The following is a 19,470-nucleotide window of genomic DNA, read 5'->3' on the forward strand; positions in this document are numbered from 1 at the left end:
AGACGAGTAAAAACATTACAAAAATAACCACAAGATCAATAAATATGGAGATTTTAAATTTGACGAAGCAAAATCAAAAATATTTAATGAAAACGCATATCCCACTATCAGAAGTATGCCTACCTCATTCTCTACCGCCTCTCGCAGCATCCATTAAACTGAGAGGCCCTCCCTCTCACGCGTCAATAACGCCCATTTGGAGCCTTCCGTCGTGAGATGAGAATGCCTGGGAACCAGAGGGAACGAGGATCGGGAAGAGAGAGAGAGAGAGAGAGAGAGAGAGAGAGAGAGAGAGAGAGAGAGAGAGAGAGAGAGAGAGAGAGAGAGAGAGAGAGAGAGAGAGAGAGAGAGAGAGAGAGAGAGAGAGAGAGAGAGAGAGAGAGAGAGAGAGAGAGAGAGAGAGAGAGAGAGAGAGAGAGAGAGAGAGAGAGAGAGAGAGAGAGAGAGAGAGAGCGTGAGCGTGAGCGCGAGAGAGAGAGAGAGAGAGAGAGAGAGAGAGAGAGAGAGAGAGAGAGAGAGAGAGAGAGAGAGAGAGAGAGAGAGAGAGAGAGAGAGAGAGAGAGAGGGCAAGGGGAAAAGCAAAGCATGGGAAAAAACCTATCGGCGATAGCCAGCAGTACGCCGCGTATCGAGTTATTTGGTGGTGTTCCTGCGCGTATTTCAGTGGGATATCCAAGCTGTTTGATGACATCTATTTCATGTTTACGGGATTGAATAAAGCAGACGCAAAGAGGATTTATATACGGTAAGGGGATGCAACACTATGCAGATGGTTTTCACAGCATCTGGTAGACGCTATCAAATCCTACTTTACAGGCAGCGACAAGAACACATTGGAGAATGGATGCAAACGTAATGTCAGCAATTGGAAATATAAGCCACAAATCCTGTTGAGCCATTGTATTTAACACAGTGGCGATTATTGTGTATATAGGCGGTGAATAATCAGCCATTTGGCCAGATTTGTTTGATTAATAGACATATGGCAAGGTGGATTTAGCTCTGTCCCCTCAATGGCGTAAGCGGAATAACAGCCTATGGAAACCTGTTTAGCAGAAATATATTCTGACACAATGCTTCTACATTAATGACAACCACTTTAGATATGTCTAGTTATCATTTCAGAGCGCAACATGTAGCCTGGGCAGAGGGTCATGAGCAACCACTATTGGGCTTTATTTCCCCTTGGTCCTAATAGGCCAAGAGAAGAATACATCTTATTTCGTCAGTTTATAACAGCCTACCATATATTAGAACGAGGCAATCAAAGCTCTGCATGTCTCTAAACTAAACATGTGTTGAATATTCGTTTTAAGAAAGGTTTGACTCTACCGTTTTATCTGTCCTTTTTATTTAGGCCATGTGAGGTGTGACAATGGATGCCCAAAATGACCACAGCGCTCCACTACAGCGGAACGACGGAGAGAGAAGAGGTCATGAAAACAAAATTATTTTTGTATTGATACCCAGCGAGGGATATTAATTAGTGACGCTGCCATGAGACTCACATCCACACTACAAAATACGAATAGAGCTGCTGGTGGAAAATGGTATCAAAAAGCAGTTGAAAGCTGGAAAAACTGCTTATTGACTCTACTGGGTTAGCCAAAGGTAGCTGCCTTCATCAGTGTAGGTGACACAATACTGAGTAGTGAGTCAAACTGGTAGTCATAATGGGCATAGCGATGTAGGCTGATCCCAATAGTAAACTGGGCCTGACAATCAAGACACTACAGGTTATTCACGCCGCCATGAATGGCATCTCAGGGCAAGATGGTGTCTGGACAATGGGATTAAGAGTACAGATCAGACCATAGTGTACAATAGAGGGACATCTGACCGTAACAGCAGTATTTTGAATCTGCTGTAGAACCCAAGACGGGCCCGCTGGGCACCATTCAAGGGAAACCAAGAGGGCGAGGCAAAGCGGTGACCATGCCTCGCAACCGGGCCTTCTCGGAGCCCGAGTACTCGGCCGAGTACTCCGCCGACTGCTCGGTCACCCTCCCCTCGGACGCGGGCCAGGCGGTGGGGCGCGCCCACGAGGTGACGGTGCGGAGCTCCGGGTGCTGCCTCTGCCTGCCGCGCTTCATGCGGCTCACCTTCGCCCCGGAGTCCCTGGAGAACCTCTACCAGACCTACTTCCGGCGGCAGAGGCACGAGACCCTGCTGGTGCTGGTGGTGTTCGCGGCCCTCTTTGACAGCTACGTCATCGTCATGTGCGCAGTGGTTTACACCGGGGACAAGCTGGCCTCGGTGGTGGTGGCGTCGGTCGGGCTGGCGGCCGACGTGGTCCTCTACGTGCTGTGCCGGTACGGCCTGCTGCCCGACCGCGTCTCCCGCCGGGTGGTGCCGTACGCCCTGTGGGTGCTCATCGGGGCGCAGATCTTCTGCTACCTGGGGCTGAACTACTCCCGCTTCCACCAGGCCAGCGACACGGTGGGCTGGCAGGCCTTCTTCAGCTTCTCCTTCTTCCTCACGCTGCCCCTGAGGCTCACGCCCATCGTGCTGATCACGTCCGTGTCCTGCGGGGTGCACACCCTGGTGCTGGGGGTCACCATCGCACAGCAGCAGCAGGAGGACATTCAAGGGGCCGCCCTGGGTCGACAGGTGAGAAGGGCGGGCGGGGGGGGGGGGCTGGCTCGGTGCAGTTAAAGACTAAAGGAATATAATTATACAGAGATAATCCATCTGATTCTATAAATCCTTTTGAGGAATGTGACATTATAAGGAAAAAAAACTACAGAAATGATTGATTGGCAGCAGTAATGTTGCTGACGAAGATGATGAGGAGGAGGAGGTTTGGGTGGCGTTGAGCAGAGACGAGGTGAGACGGAGGCTGCATTATTGTGGAGTGAATGGAAATTACGTGTGTGTGTGTTTGTGTCCGTGTGCGTGTGTTTGTGTGTGGGTTAATGCGAAGCGGCGTGGTAGAGGACACTCTGGGAACGGGTGCTATGGGTGACGTGGAGAAAATGGCTAGAACGACAAGCGTCAGCTCTGGTTTTAAGTTACGGCGTGTGAGACCTCATCTTTGTCAGGGCCCGCAAAACAAACAGTACGTATTATCGGGACTTTAATATTATCTCATCCATCGAATCTACAGCGTTCGATGACCTCTTTCTTGACTTTCCTTTCATGTCGATCTGGCATGAAACCTTTTTCTCAATAGATTTGAACAGAGGTCAGGCCTGCTGCGTGCGGCTGTGTTTCTACTTTGAGGCAGAAGTCCTCGAGACACCATGTGTGTATTGTCGACTGCCACGGGATGGGACGTGTGCTTATTTGCCACAGAGAACTGGACTGTTTGGATCCTCCTGGCAGACAGCCACACCTAAATGAGGCTGTGCTCTAGGAGTGAAGGATATTATTACAATATGATGGTTATATAAACATCCAGCCTCCTTGATGTCTTATTATTGTCATGTTTTGAAGAAATGTTGACTTTTGACTATGTGCATCCAGGCTCATAATGAGCATTTATGATGTGTACATACAGTATGATAATGTGTATGCATGTTCAACAAAGAGCCCTAATCCATATGTCATGTTCTGTTGTCAAGCTCCTGGCCAACATTGTGATCTATGTGTGTGCCATCACCGTGGGGGTTATGTCGTACTACATGGCTGACCGAAAGCACCGCAAGGCCTTTTTGGAGGCCAGACAGTCCCTGGAAGTCAAACTCAACCTGGAGGAGCAAAGCCAGCAACAGGTAGGCATCTGCTGTGTATTCTATACTTGTAGGTCCACGCTTCTGTTGTTGTTTTAATGTTGGATGCCAGGGGTTTAGGAGGATTATGTTTGTGCAGCAACGTCATTCGTTGATATGATGAAAATGGAAGGGGTCTGATATCATGTTTTATGGATGGGTAGCGGTTGAGGTGTACGGCTTCTGCACTTGCGTAGGGACACGCACACACAGTGTGTGGCATGTGTCTGTTTGTGTTAGCACTGTGTCAGCAAGCCACCCTCCCCTCCCTCCCTCGGTCCCTCCCTCCCTCTCTTCCCCCTCCCCTTCTTCCGTACCACAGCTGTGGCTATTGGGCATTCTGGATTGCTACTATTTATGGAACAGGCTAACAGGACGGCACTATAGAAAGCAGGGGGCGGGGGGAAATAAACCACAGGATTGTAGGAGGAGAGAAGGAGGGAGCAAAGGTGTGTGCGAGGGAGACTGGGAGACAGAGCGGGAGCGATGGGGAGTGAGGAAAAAGCTGATAAGACCAGGAGGGAGAGAAACTCCCAGAATACTAATGGAGAAGCATGGGCTGCTGGGAGACGAGGGGCTGGCAGCCAATCAAGGAGCATCCGGTCGCTGCACGTTGCCATGGCAACCAACCTCCTGAGACGGTGTCAGCTGTAATCACAGTGCTGACTTGCTCACCCGTTTCTCTCTCCCTCTCTCTCTCTCCATCTCTTTTACTCACACTCTCTCTCTGTCAGTTAATTATTATTGCCAGTGCCATTTTCTTGTCCACACATGTAGGCTAATGTATGGCCACCGGTCTTGCTCCATAGGTGCACTCAAAGCATTTGTTGTGTTGCTTGAGAAATTTGTGTTTTTTTTTCCTTCCGGATCAAGGCAGTGCTAATATTTGATGTTGGGTCCCAGAGACCAGTATTTGTTATGATCTGCTGACTGACCAAGGCAGTCGGTAGTGCGTAAACAATGCTCTCTAGAAGGCATGTGAAACGTGGTCCACAATGAATCCTCTTTATTTATTGTGGCTCCTCTTCGGGTTAGGGTGAACCCTTTGGCCTATTGATCTTCCACTCCAAAGCCTTTTGACCATGGTGCTGTGGCCTCGCTCTAAGTCATTTAAATTGGCTCACAGTGTTTTCGTCAAAATGAACCCCTGATGTATCCAGAGGCCGGTAACATGATTACAGAAAGGCCTGCGCTCTGAAAGGCATTGGAAGTATACCTGGATACGTCAATGCCACTGCTGGTTACGAGACGCTTCCTGGGGTTCACATGCATCAAATTGACCCACATCTGTGTCTCTCCATAGGAACGGCTGCTGCTATCCATCCTCCCCAAGCACATAGCAGACGAGATGCTTCAGGACATGAAGAAGGAAGCGAGCCAGAAGGAGATGCAGCAGTTTAACACCATGTACATGTACAGACACGAGAACGTCAGGTACGACATGAATTACCATTAACCGCTTCGAAATCATAACAATTAAATGTGCTGTCTAGTTTGAAACGTTATGTTTCACTGTCAACTGGAAACAACATTGTTATTATTGCTATCATGAGAGTATTATTTTATTCAGGTAGTTAACAACACATAACTTGTATGTGACAAATGTGGTCAATTTGACAACTGTACACCATCAGTAGCTCAAGGACTCGATGTAGCTCTGTGATTTTCAATATGTTTTGTAACCTCTACTATTTTCTCTCCAGTATTTTATTTGCAGACATTGTTGGCTTCACCCAGCTGTCGTCCTCGTGCAGTGCCCATGAGCTGGTCAAGCTGCTCAACGAACTGTTTGCCCGCTTTGACAAGCTGGCCGCGGTGCGTGTCCTCATCTTCTAATGGCTGCTCTCATTCTGATGCTCATTTGCCCGCACGCCTGCGAATGACTCCACATAAAGACCACCGACAAACATACCCAGAGACGGAAAATATGATGGTTCTGTTGCAGCCTGTGTGAATGCACAGTTTTGTTATGTCACTGTGGAGGAACATTTGGCTCTGGACTAAATATATTGAAAGCAGAACCATAAACATTTCTCAATGGCTATTGTACATGAAGACAGCGTTTCTCTTTGTATGTCTTCAAACATGATATTGATCAAATGAAACGGAAGCATATACGCATGCAAATATTTATAAAAAAAATAAACCTGGTTGCGTCATAATTACACGGTGAGATGCACTATATATCCCAGTCAGTTTAAACTTCAATTGACTACGTAGCTGTATATACACCTGCAAATAAGTTTTAGTTTCTATAAAGGTGGGTGATATATTTGCTCTGTCTTCTGGTTTGTAGAAGTACCACCAGCTGAGAATCAAGATCCTAGGGGACTGCTACTACTGTATCTGTGGCCTGCCTGACTACCGGGAGGACCACGCCGCCTGCTCAATCATGATGGGCCTGGCCATGGTGGAAGCCATCTCGTGAGTCACCGCTCTGGGGGAGGCGGGTCTTGGTTCCATAGAGATGGGATATTATTTGCATGTTATTTTGGCAATGTTTCGATTTGTGAATGTTAGTGCCTGAGAAGGACGCCATTGGTTTAGCTAATGAGGGTGATCTGTTGTTGAAGAGGCTGGAGTAATGCCTGTGAGGCAAGCTTAGATATTTGTTTACTTTTTTTTATATTGTCCTTTGTTTATGTTCATCATTCAATCATTATTTATATTTGAATCTGCTATAAATTATAATTTACATCAATTATATTATCATTGTAAATAATATAATAATTTAAAATTACATTATTATAATTTGACAAAATTTCAATATTACAATAACAGACAGTATTTTACATGTTTATCCAGAACTTTCAAGTTCATGTTCAGGTTTAACTCAAGTGTTACTCTATGCCCGAGGAGGAAGACAAATTTGGAAAACGTGTCAATATTTTCTAGACAGTCCAGTTGTAATGTTAATAAGTTAGAGACTGTTGGATTTGCCAGTTGAGCGAGTGTGTTTACTTTGTAAACAGGAGTGAGAATGAGGTAGGAGAGATGCTTGGATAAACAAGCCTTTTATTGCTGCTTGTATTTGCCCACAGGTATGTGCGTGAGAAGACGCAAAAAGCTGTGGACATGCGTGTGGGCGTTCACAGTGGTACGGTCCTGGGGGGCGTCCTGGGCCAGAAGCGCTGGCAGTATGACGTCTGGTCCACTGACGTCACCGTGGCCAACAAGATGGAAGCAGGGGGGATACCAGGGTAATAACATCAACGCACTGGATGATAGTCTAGTATACCTATCATGATATGGTCCACATCAGTGTCTATCGCTTTGAAGCACAACATGCAGGAGCTTGTTTTGAAGCAAAAGCTTACAGCTGTTATGTCAGGGTCATGTAAATAAGCTGTGTGTGTTTAGAATTAAACATACGTGACATTAAAAACAAACAGGTTATCAATATTATTATCAATATGCCAATATACTCTATATCAATATACTCTATCCTAATGTGTGTGTGTGTGTGTGTGTGTGTGTGTGTGTGTGTGTGTGTGTGTGTGTGTGTGTGTGTGTGTGTGTGTGTGTGTGTGTGTGTGTGTGTGTGTGTGTGTGTGTGTGTGTGTGTGTGTGTGTGTGTGTTCATGGTCCAGTCGAGTGCACATCTCTCAGAGCACCATGGAGTGTCTCCACGGGGAGTTTGAGGTGGAGCCCGGGAACGGGGGCGAGCGCTGTGACTACCTGAAGGAGAGGGGCCTCCACACCTACCTGGTGCTGGTGCCCCCCAAGGGCCCCGCGGCCAAGAACGGCATCAATGGAGTGGTGAGAGAACCCCCCCCCCCAAAGCACAAACGCATGACACAGGAATTACCATCTCCTTTGTAATTCTTTAATTCTTTAACACCTTCCTAATGCTATAATTAACAATCCATCATGTAGCTAAAGGAAGGAAATTATTTCAAAAAGCAGTTATATAACTGTTCGGAATTATACAAGTAGAATACAAATATATATATCTGCACCAATTTGTAATAATACTGTAATACGTGAAAGCAACAGACAAAGGGGCATTTTGTTTTGCACAATGTTGACCATACAAAAAGGCCTCTTAAAATAGTTAAACAAACCTTGTTTTATTTGCGAGGCTGCAGCAATGGGTCACACCCTAACTCTGTGCTTGCTATCAGAAGCTGTCTGTGACGTCATCCAACGGCAACTCCCCGCTGCTAATCAACACCACAGAGTGCAACGGGAGCGTCAACACAGCCTGCACCACGCCAGAGGAACCTGAGGAACTGGACGCCAGGGTAGGGAGAAGTAAACAATGCTGCCGATCCCTGGTTTTAAAGGCGTGGGAAACACACCTATGGAAACACACCTATCTAACCACCAAAGCCTCACTGGTCCACGGTGAATCCTGGCCCGACTCGTTGATCGTGAATGAAGACGTTGTTCTTTGTACACTGATTGTTTTCGATGTACAAAGAAACGTTGACGGCTGACTTGACACCGATTTCAGTGTGGCCCCGGGGTTACTCAGTTGTTCATCAGAACCATTTTCTATTCAGTCAGAAGACGCTTTTATCTCAAATGAAAGTGACTCTTTGTAGACGCATGTGATGATGCATATCAGATACAATGGTGCCTAACAGTGGCGTGGCGTGGGGATTTTTTTTGAGGAAGCCAAGTGAGGCCAAGCCTTTAGAGAAAATAGTACGTTGCAGCTTGGATGTATTTAATGCAACTACAAGAGCTATTTGAGCGCCTGGTCATTTACCAGGACTTACACATGCCTTTAATCTGACACACACACACACACACACACACACACACACACACACACACACACACACACACACACACACACACACACACACACACACACACACACACACACACACACACACACACAGTAGGCCTACTCCTAAACATCTCATTAAATTATACATTTTATTATAAATGCAACCCCTCCCCGACCGAAATGCACAAGCCGTTAATGGTCAAAGAATCGACAGCGCGGCTGTCGGCTATTTCAAGTTTCATGTTCACGTGTAACACGACAGTATTTGATAGGATAAATAATATGTGGCTTTTTGATTTACCGTGCCACTCGTTGGCAAGGTCCACGAATCCTGTGGTGACCCAGGGATTGTTGAGGGAGCACGAATCCTTGTCAAAAAGAAGACACGGCCAGCAAAATAGTCGCTGAGGTTTGCTGCTGCCAGCTAGCCACTCCGTTCGTGTATAGTTTTCTTCATTGAACGTCCGAAAGAAGCCTTGCTTTCTCTCCATGCGCAGTTTCAGCTTCGGTGTTGGCCTGCCATCGGATTTTATTTTGATTCGCTGCTGTTGTGGTAGTTTGGTAAAATTATTTTTAAGTAAATAATCTAAATCTCCACCCTCCATAACTGCACTTGCTAAGTAGGCTACTCAAAAATTAGAACAATTCAAACATGCTACTTTCGCGCTATTTGTTTTGTTGATAATGATGCTTTGATTTGATTGGTGTGAAGCCAAGGGCCGAGTGGCTTCCCTTGGCACCCTCCTGACAACCTCCCGACCAATCAGAGGAGGGCAGTGTCATGACGGTAGCCTCACCTGATTGGTCAATTCTTTCTTTTTTTTTCACCAAGGGATGCCAGCTCGGGCTGGCTTCCTCGCAGTGTGCAGTGTCGTGTTTTGCCGCGTCTTCAGTATATAACGGGTGCAGTACCGCGCATTGTGAAATGGTCAATGAGAGGAGAAAAATGGGGAAGAAATGACAGCAACACAGCACAAAATAATTAACGAAACTGTTAATATAAATGTTTTTATTGGATGACAACTACAGCCTAAAAAAACAGGGACGCCTGGCTTCCCTTGGCCTCTGGGAGAAAACGCCACTGGTGCCTCATCTATATAAGGATATTAAATATGTTCATATTCTTTGATGAATTCCAATGCAGACCCCTTCTTAATGTTTTCAACTGGTTGTTGATATATTTTTTTAATAATGTATTTGTGGATGCGTTAATTTTTCTTTTTCTAAACTCAAGCTTGATACCCTATTCTCCCTTTTTCTCACTAGTCTTTCACCTCCAGTCGGCAAAACTAAAACATTCACTCCTCCATCTCTGCCCTTCCCCCCCAGGTGGTGAACCCGTCGTTTCCTAACCCGCGACGGCGACTGCGTCTGCGAGACTTGGCTGAGCGGGTAATCGACGCCCGCGAGAACGAACAGGAGCTCAACAAACTGCTGAACGAAGCTCTGCTGGAGAGGGAGACGGTGCAGGCGTGAGTAGAGTTTATCCTGTCACACACACTGAAAGGGTGGGGTTGGAGGGTTGGGTCCCTGTACTGTACTGTACAGGTAATCTGTAGGAATGTTAGCGTTCCATATGAAAGGAGATTATCTGAAGCAGCAGTTCTATTAGCTCAGTCATCCCCGATGTTAGTGTAAAATGTGAAATCTCTTGATCTGTCGGCGGTGCTCAAACAAAGCCTGTAGCCATGTTCTTGGACCAAATCATTTCGTAATGAGGTTCACTTTGTAGCATGTTATTTTTGGCCCTTTTGCAAATGTCAGATGGTAATGCAATCCATTGAACAGTTTTGATGACTGCTCATTGGGTGACATGGCTTAGATAATTGTACCAATTATGCAAATTAACTCTGACATTTTTGTTGTCAGAGTGGGTCACTAATGCATATGATTAGGAACATTGGGAATTTAATCAACCATGTATTGACGACGTGTTTGCAATGACCCCTGTATGGATGCAAATCGCTGTCATACTGTTTTGAAAAAGCCATTGAATTTTGTATATGGAAATACAAACACCATTGAATTCCTGAAATTAACATTTTTATTAATATTAGTGTATATTATAATATATACTTCGCGTAGATTTTTTGCATGTAATCGTTTCGAATCAGCTCTTTGAAATTAAAATATGCCATTACAAATTGTACCTTTTCAAAAGCACAATGCAAATATATATTTTTTAATGTTCACTTATTCAGATCGATAAATTATAGTTGCGGATATAGAAAAAATACTATATTCATTTCTCATATTCAAGTAGTGCAAACATGGACCTGAAAAATCAGGCTCAATCAATCGAGACTGAATGGTATTGAATATCCTATAAGAGCGCAGTCTGTCATTTGATCAAAATAAAAGTGTCTTGAGAAACAAACCCAATAGCAAACAGCTATAACGACGGGGCTCCGGTAGGTTGTCCAATTTGTGTCATTGATGAATTTTAAAACTCAGAGTTCAATAAGCTAAGGTCTGAAGCAACAAAGAACTAAAATAAAATAGAGCTCTTCTCGATTGCTTAGGCCTGTCATTGGAAAACCTTAGAATTTTTTTTAGCGATCAATATTTGGACCACTTGAACAATAGTGATGAATGTTGTAATTTGAATACCTGCAACTTAAATTATCGTGTATCTGTATAAGTAATTATTGAAAAACAAATATTTGAAATTGTGGTTTCCAAACCCCCGCCCGCCGTTAAATCCTGGCATAGATTAGCATCATTACAGTCCACATAGTAGAGCTTGCATCGTTACCATAAATGCACTATTATCATTTGATATTACCACTATTATCATTATCATTAATATCATCCTGTTCACGCTCTCCTGCTGGCGGCAGTCTGAAGGGCAAGCACACCAACCGGCTGTCCCTGCGCTTTGTGGACCCCGAGCTGGAGACGCGCTACTCTGTGGAGAAGGAGAAACAGAGCGGAGCGGCGTTCAGCTGCTCCTGTGTGGTCCTGCTCTTCACCGCCGTCATGGAGGCCCTCATCGACCCACGGTGAGCTCTCACAGAGGGGCCCCGGGTGGATGGCGCCTACAGAAGGGGTTTTAGTTTTGTCCCGTATTTTTCTGTCTCTGGAACGATATTATACCGTTACGTGCACATATCCCTTTGTCTGTCTTTGGCTGTCGTCGTGTATCTCTGGTATCTCTGATTGTATGTCTCTATAATCTCATTTTCCTGCTATCTTCCTGGTTTGTGTGTCTGTGTGTTTTTCGCTACAGGCTGATTGCAAACTACATTACCCTTGCTGTGGGAGAGGTCCTGCTGCTTGTCCTCACTATCTGCTCCCTGGCAGCCATTTTCCCCAGAGTGAGTCAGCGTGCACACACACACACACACACACACACACACACACACACACACACACACACACATACACATACACATACACATACACATACACACACACACACACACACACACACACACACACAGTTTCAGACTGAGCCTCTGTTTACTTCTCGGACAAGTGTACGACCAGACAAAACAATTGTTTTCCTCCTGTGGAAATGGATTCAACCCTCAACCTCACATAGCCAGTGAAAGCGTATGCCCCATACTTTCATTATTATGGGGATTTCATTATTGTGGAGTTAGATTTTTAATCCAAGTGTAAAATTGTGAAGCGAAGGGTAGTTTGCAGAAGAGGGGACTATGATATGTGTGTGTGTGTGCGTGCATTCCTTCATACATCCATGTTTTGGAGACGCCTGTTTTTTAGGTAATTTCACTGTTCGATAACTGAAGTAGGCTTGAGTAGGACATCACTCTTTTGGAGGAAGTTGGTATTCAAAACAAAACTGTTGCGATACAATTTCAAACCGTTATCAAAGCAACCTCTAACCTAGATTCACGTTTAATTTGATTGTAGCGCCAACTGCTATCAAGAAGAATTATCAACATGTAACAGATAGCGATAATTATAGGTCTATGAAAGTTGTTTACCCCTTTGGATACAATAAGAGAACTGTGTGAATTTTCGAGCCCAATCCCCAACGTTCATGGACTAAAGTATTGCACCCTGACCAAGGACTTTTTGGGGGGTAAAATAATGCCCCCGGACCTTAATTAAGACCCTGGCTCTTGCAATGGAAACACACTGAGTTCCTCACAAAGTTCCTAGTTCCTGCAGTGGAAATGCGGCTATAGACATAGCAGGGTGCAGCTCAACACTGTGGTCCGCCTGGAGGCGTGGAGCCACTGACATGTCTCGCGCTTTTGATTTAGCCCAAGTTCACAGCCATGGAAAATCTGATTTATTGACAACCAGTGTTATGTGACCTGGCTTTAACTATTGAGTGTGGGGTTTGGGGTCAGGCAGGGGGCGACATCGTCATCTGTTGGATTTTTTTGATTTTTTTTAATCCGATGTACAAATTATGTGGCTTCTCAGACTCATACACATCCAGTCAGATGCTCAGCAATAAAACAGACTCAACGTGACCAAGGCCCGCAGGCAGACTCAATGTGACCAATGCCCGTCGATATCTCCACGGCTACACAATATCAGCCCAATGTCACATGGACACCGCGGACGTACGCGGGTGCGTTCGCGTGTGAAGGATACACAACTGCCTTCTGAGAAGTGTTTGTTTTGGAAGTCTGTGTGTGGCTTGTGTTGTTTTAAAGTAAGTGCTTCTAATCAGCAAGCTAAATCGAGTGTGGACTCTTCTCTGTAGCACACGTTGTCAAAATGGTGGCTCCATCGTTGTTTGTATTCTTGTCCTTAAAATTTAAATAGATAGCAATTGAAGCTGCCAACGATTGCAATAAAAAGGGGCTTCTATGGTGATCCTCATCTCACAATACATGGGTTTGTGCATGTTATTAATAGTACGGTCTTTTGTTTGTTAGGTTTTTCCAAAGAAGCTGGTGTCTTTCTCCACATGGATAGACCACACACGCTGGGCCCGCAACACCTGGGCCATGGCGGCCATTTTCATAGTTACTATGGCAGATATTGTTGACATGGTGAGAAACCTACTTATGTAAAACTGCCAGCAAATCTGATCACTATTTATTATTATAAGGTCTGAAATGTAAAATTCCAATGGCACATTCCCTAAAGATCACTGGATATGGAAGTAATATGGATCCATAATCACATGATTAGAGACAGCACTTTGTCTATGTTATTTTCTGTTTTTCGCTTAGCCACCGTTTCCATTCTCCCTCCTCTTCCTTTTCTTCCTCTTCCTCTCTGTCCCACCTAGCTGAGCTGCCTGCCCATCACCCCGGCCTCAGGCAGCACCCTGGCCCCCCCATCCTCCACCACAGTGACCGGCCCAGACAACTGCCTGGAGAACCCCAAGTATTACAGCTACATCGCTGTCTTGGCGCTCATGGCAACCACCATGCTGGTCCAGGTCAGCCACATGGTTAAGCTCACGCTCATGCTCCTCATCACCATAGCAACGGGCATCGTCAACATCTACAGCTGGAGGGACATATTTGACCGATATGACATGGCCCGTTTCCAGGACTACAGGTAAGCGGAGAGCAACAGGGCTATTTTTGGAGAACCGCATCGATTTCTCGCTACGTATTTATATAACTCATTCAGAAAATTGTCAACTTGACTTTAATTTCTTTTTTCAGGTCATCCCTCGTTCCCTCAAAGTTCACAATGACAATAATGATCGTCGTTATGATGATCAGCTTCTACTACTTCTCTCGCCACGTAAGAAGCTTGAAGCCCGATTTTGAGTTATACAATGTCCATGGCACGGCCAAGAGCCTGCAGCATTAAGGCCCCGCATGCTCTCCTCATTCCAATGCTCTTCCTCGGTAAAGGTGGAGAAGCTGGCCCGGACGCTGTTCCTGTGGAAGATCGAGGTGCACGAGCAGAAGGAGAAGGTGTACGAGATGAGGCGCTGGAATGAGGCGCTGGTGACCAACATGCTGCCGGAGCACGTGGCCCGCCACTTCCTTGGCTCCAAGAAGAGGGATGAGGTAATGCGCGGGGAGGCACTCGCCCATAGGTCCGTGAGCCGTGGTACTGCGCAGTGTACGGACACATAAATGGTCGGAAAACGGGGAATTCACTGTTCAATGTGGTCTGATTTAGAGCTCCGTCTGTTATTCTAAGCTCTGTGGAAATTGTGGTCGATGGTGATCTGCAGATCTGATCATGTGACAGCAGAGATAAGACAACCAGGACCACCAGGCATTCACTCGGTTGACCTAGTCTTGTTTATATACAAACCGGGTGGAAGGTTGTATCAATACTGTCGACCCCAATGTGTTCCAGGAGTTGTACAGCCAGTCCTACGATGAGATCGGTGTGATGTTCGCCTCCATCCCCAACTTCTCTGATTTCTACACGGAGGAGAGCATCAACAATGGGGGGATTGAGTGTCTGCGCTTCCTCAACGAGATCATCTCGGACTTTGACAGTGTGAGTACAGCCGTCACTGTCTGGAGGCTGGGTGGGCTTCAAGCTGCTCTCTACTCATCTCGACCGATTTGGACGTGTATTTTTTCTACAATTCAATTAAGTTACAAATCCCCCGATTCATCCCTAGGGTGGATGAATGTCAACCTGTCGATACTCAAAATGACCAAGATTTGAGATGCATAATGCAGGTCAAAGTCTTCAAATCAAGAACCTACAGTCCAATCCAGGTTCACAAGTGCCAGCGTTTGACTAATCTCAGCTGTGGTCTCTCCTCTGGACAGCTGCTGGACGAGGCCCAGTTCCGCTGCATCACCAAGATCAAGACCATAGGCAGCACCTACATGGCCGCATCAGGCGTCACCCCGGACGTCTCCAACGGTTACGCCTGCTTGAAGGTCAGAGCTTGGGAGGCCCGACCCGACGCCTTGTTTTTAGCACTTTAGCTCCCTCACTTCGGTTTTTAACCGGTTGCCACCTGCCAGTCCCGCCCTTCGGCCCATGTCGAGACCGAATCCACCCAATCACAGCTCAAGCCACTGACCCTGGCTTGTGATTGACCCAGACTTTTAGGACCTACCTCCAGGCTCTCTCGTGGGCCAGTGGCACACAGCCAAACAGAGGGCCACAAGAGAGACTGGAAATCAAGGTTAGAGTCGGGAAAATCTAGGCTAGAGTCAGGGGGGGGGGGGGAGAGGAAATGTAATGAGCCATACCCCGTCAATAGATCACAGATAAGCCAAATTATGCTTTCATTTGAGGTTAATGTAATTATAGAGCCATTCTGAGATAGTGAGATATAGCATACGGTAATAATGTTACTGTGTAATGATTCAAGGGGTCGGGCCTGTTGTAGTTATGATTGACACTTTTTCTTGCCTGTTTGTGTTCAACAGAAGGAGGAACTTTCTGACCGCGAGCGCTGGCAGCATCTGGCAGACCTGGCGGATTTCGCTCTTTCCATGAAGGTCACCTTGATGAACATCAACTATCAGTCCTTCAACAACTTCATGCTCCGTATCGGTCAGTAGTCGGTCCTTCATTGCTCGACGTGCTGCTACCGTGTGCTTGGCCTGGGACCTAGGGAAACACCAATCTGTTTGTCTTTAAGGTCTAAACAAAGGAGGAGTATTGGCTGGAGTCATTGGTGCGCGGAAACCCCACTACGACATCTGGGGGAACACTGTGAATGTGGCCAGTCGCATGGAGTCAACGGGGGTTATGGGGAATATTCAGGTAATGATGTCACTTCCTGTTAGGGCAAGCCCTTGAACTTCCTTTTGTTAGCTGTCAGACATGATCCTAGTTGTGTTTACTGGCTATAGCCCTTATATGTTGAATAAACACATGAGCCTAACTTTATAGTACATGGCGACCACACCAAGTAATCTCAATAAAATGAATTAAAACGCAGTTAACACATACATTTATTTATTGAGAATATTTACATTGAAAATAAAACACCCGTGGCACTTTATGGAGGTCTGATGTTACAGTTAGTTAGAGTAAGCCAAGCTTATTTCACACTCAATACCTGTGTTGCCCTCAGGTGGTGGAGGACTGCTATAACATTCTGAAGGAGTATGGATTCCGCTTTGTTCGAAGGGGTCCAATCTTCGTGAAGGGCAAAGGGGAGCTGCTAACTTACTTTCTCAAGGGAAGAGACAAGCAGGGCTCCTTCATAAACGGCTCTTCGGTCACCCTGCCTCACCAAGTGGTGGACAGCTAAAGACCTTGCCTGCTCAGGATCGCCCACACACAGACACGACAGACACACGCAAACACACACACACACACACACACACACACACACACACACACACACACACACACACACACACACACACACACACACACACACACACACACATAGATACACACTCCACAAATCTATTTATTATATCTGGAATGCATGATGGCGGGTTGGAAGAGAGAATTTTTGAACGAAGCGATTTGCTAGAAAACATGCTTGTTTAAACATAAACATTTTGATACATGGTCATGTTTGCAAAGATAAGCAATTTAAAACACTAATGAAATGCTAACTGTGGACCTGTGATAAAAAAGTACACTGCTTTATAGACACTGTTTCTCTCTCCCTCCCTCCTTCCCTCTATCTCTCTTAAACAGGAACCTATAGATAACCTGATTGGTACATTTGCCTTCTTAAAACAATCTAAGTAACTTAAGATGCCATCTACTCAGCACACTAACCAAAATGGCTTTTGGAAAGAGGATGGGATATTTAACATCTCTTGCCCTATTTCTTCCTCTACAAATGGGACCGACTCATCGTTGACCAGTTGTCCTCCTAAATTGACTTGTAGGGTTATTAAGTGTTAGGCCAATACTTAGGCCAAAGTGTGTTGGTGCCAATCAAACTAGCACATACCTGCCTCTGCCGGTGTGTGTGTGTGTGTGTGTGTGTGTGTGTGTGTGTGTGTGTGTGTGTGTGTGTGTGTGTGTGTGTGTGTGTGTGTGTGTGTGTGTGTGTGTGTGTGTGTGTGTGTGTGTGTGTGTGTGTGTGTGTGTGTGTGTGTCCACTCCCATGTACCTTTTTTATGTTTTTTTTCTTCAGTCAGAATTCATGATTCCAGTTCTCTTCATGATTGCGGTCTGGATTAATTTAAAAATAGCCACCCTTGAAGGTGGGAATGCCTGGCCAAGCCATGCTTTTGCTTCTGTTTTGCCCCCACCCGGTCTGCTTGCAGTGTTGTGTCGCTCTCTACCACGGTACCATCGTCTCACCAACACTGCGGAGCACGACAAAGGGTCACCCGGGACATTGGACGTTGAATGTTTCTGTGTCCCTGAGTCAATGATTGGGTTAGTGGTAAAGATACACATGGGTGGTGTTTAACCCATGTAACTTTCCAGATAAATATGTATTAGTATTCAAGGAAGGTTTTGGGGGATTTTCTTTTTTTCTGTTTGACACCCGACTTGGGCAGGCCACTGAGTACGGAATCAGAAAAGTTTTTGTTCATGTGAATGTGAGGGGGACACTATTTTAGGGAGTGTCTGCACTTTCGGTTGGCTAATTGTAAAACCCTCGTTCCCCATGAGTCTTTCACAGATATAACTACAGTGCAATAGTTTATTCTTCTACAACCCTGATAATGTTCTCCCTAAAGGCAAAGTCAAACATCCCTTCCTTCTTATTTCATATTTTTATATTATATACGATATGAGCCTAATTCTATATGACGAAAGGAAAAGAGTGCCGAATATGTCCTTATTGTACATAGAGCAGTGGTGTTTATTGATTTTATTTAATTTATTGCAAATGTCAGGGACCTGCTTTTCTTACGCAGTTGTGGAAGTGCCAATCCTGAAGGGATGACTGGATGTATTTGCCAAATATGGGCCACGATTGTTCCCTGAGGTTTGTTGAGATATCAATCTTCGGTTAGGGGAAAAAGCACTTTTGATTTATCTGTAAACTTTATTTAAAATCAGGTTGTGGTCACAACATAATTTGTAATTTATATGTAGAATTACAACCATGTTGTATCCAGAGAGCCCACATCTAGTTCTGAGCAACAATTTAGATACTGGGTCAAAGTCATTTTGTCGGATTAGAAAGTATGTCTTCTATGATCATCATGGAATAATAAAAATGTCATCATTGTTAAAGTTTAATTAACCTTTGGTTAATTCACCTTTACCTTTTGGTTTTGATATTATTTTTCAAAAGTTTTGGTTTTTATTTAGTTTTTGTACTGCATTTGAGAGAAACCCTATTCTGTCCTGACAAATTCTAATGTAAACATTGAGGTACACAAAGAAATAATAATTGTTTGATTGTAGCCTGTTTGATTTGAGTTTGTGGCATAGTGAATATTTGTTGAAAAATTAAAGTAACTGCTGTAATTTTGGGTGGAGGAGGCTTATACAAACAAACACTCCATTAACAAAAACCCTTGTTGAGGCTACAACGTTGTATGAAAAATCGGACAATCCATTTAAATGACCAAAAGGCAGGCATGATACATATAACTAATCACTGTCCAAAATGCTCATAAATAATTGCGCAATTGAGGTAAGTGTAGGCCTAGGGTATTGTGCCTTGTCACAATCACTGTCATGGAAGTATGGCGTTTGAATACTGTAATAGTAAAGAATATAATTTTAAGAACTCTATTCTCTTCATGTATAGACTGATCTTGATACCAGACTCCAAACTTGAGTCAGCAGAATACAGGGGGTTGTGCCAAATTCTCAACGGATTGTTTTAATCCAAATCAACGTTTACATTTATCCAATTTGAATTGACGGAAGCAATACATCAGTGGACAAAGGATAGATGTAAGGGGATCATTTATTTTAACATGTATTTAGTTGAACTTCTGGTTGGTTTGGCTGTCAATAGAACTGAATGATGAGTACTACTACATGTAGACTACAGCAGCCTACTGTCGTGTACCTGAATATGATTTTTAATTTTGGCTCTCGGTTTATACTGTACTTTTAACGCAATTTTCATTGTAATTGTGTCTCTTAGTCCACAAAGTGGATAACATTAAGTGAAATAAAAATATTTTCAAATTTTCCATTTGTTGCACTGACGTATTATTTCTGGTACATGTGTATACCAGAAAGGTGTGGTATATGAATTCC

The 19,470-nt window shown here is 44.8% G+C and overlaps 1 protein-coding gene across 2 annotated transcripts; it reads left to right on the forward strand.

Annotated features, from left to right (window-relative positions):
- The first annotated feature begins 571 nt into the window (after positions 1 to 571).
- adcy3a (adenylate cyclase 3a) lies at positions 572 to 19,372 on the forward strand. Of its 2 annotated transcripts, none has more exons than XM_056601593.1 (22): positions 572 to 745; positions 1,358 to 1,433; positions 1,871 to 2,610; positions 3,564 to 3,713; positions 5,014 to 5,144; positions 5,414 to 5,525; positions 6,007 to 6,134; positions 6,752 to 6,910; positions 7,301 to 7,469; positions 7,835 to 7,954; positions 9,778 to 9,920; positions 11,289 to 11,450; positions 11,678 to 11,765; positions 13,311 to 13,427; positions 13,670 to 13,944; positions 14,055 to 14,136; positions 14,250 to 14,408; positions 14,707 to 14,853; positions 15,135 to 15,248; positions 15,747 to 15,873; positions 15,962 to 16,086; positions 16,400 to 19,372. In XM_056601593.1, exons 2-22 carry the CDS (start codon positions 1,376 to 1,378, stop codon positions 16,577 to 16,579), a joined length of 3,486 nt encoding a protein of 1,161 aa, XP_056457568.1. In that variant the 5' UTR covers positions 572 to 745; positions 1,358 to 1,375; the 3' UTR covers positions 16,580 to 19,372. The 2 variants fall into 2 exon arrangements, with proteins under 2 accessions (XP_056457568.1, XP_056457569.1); XM_056601594.1 differs by having other exon boundaries at positions 7,838 to 7,954.
- Positions 19,373 to 19,470: the final 98 nt, after the last annotated feature.

Source organism: Gadus chalcogrammus, chromosome 11 (assembly GCF_026213295.1).
Source record: "Gadus chalcogrammus isolate NIFS_2021 chromosome 11, NIFS_Gcha_1.0, whole genome shotgun sequence".
Classification (NCBI taxonomy): Eukaryota; Metazoa; Chordata; class Actinopteri; order Gadiformes; family Gadidae; genus Gadus; species Gadus chalcogrammus.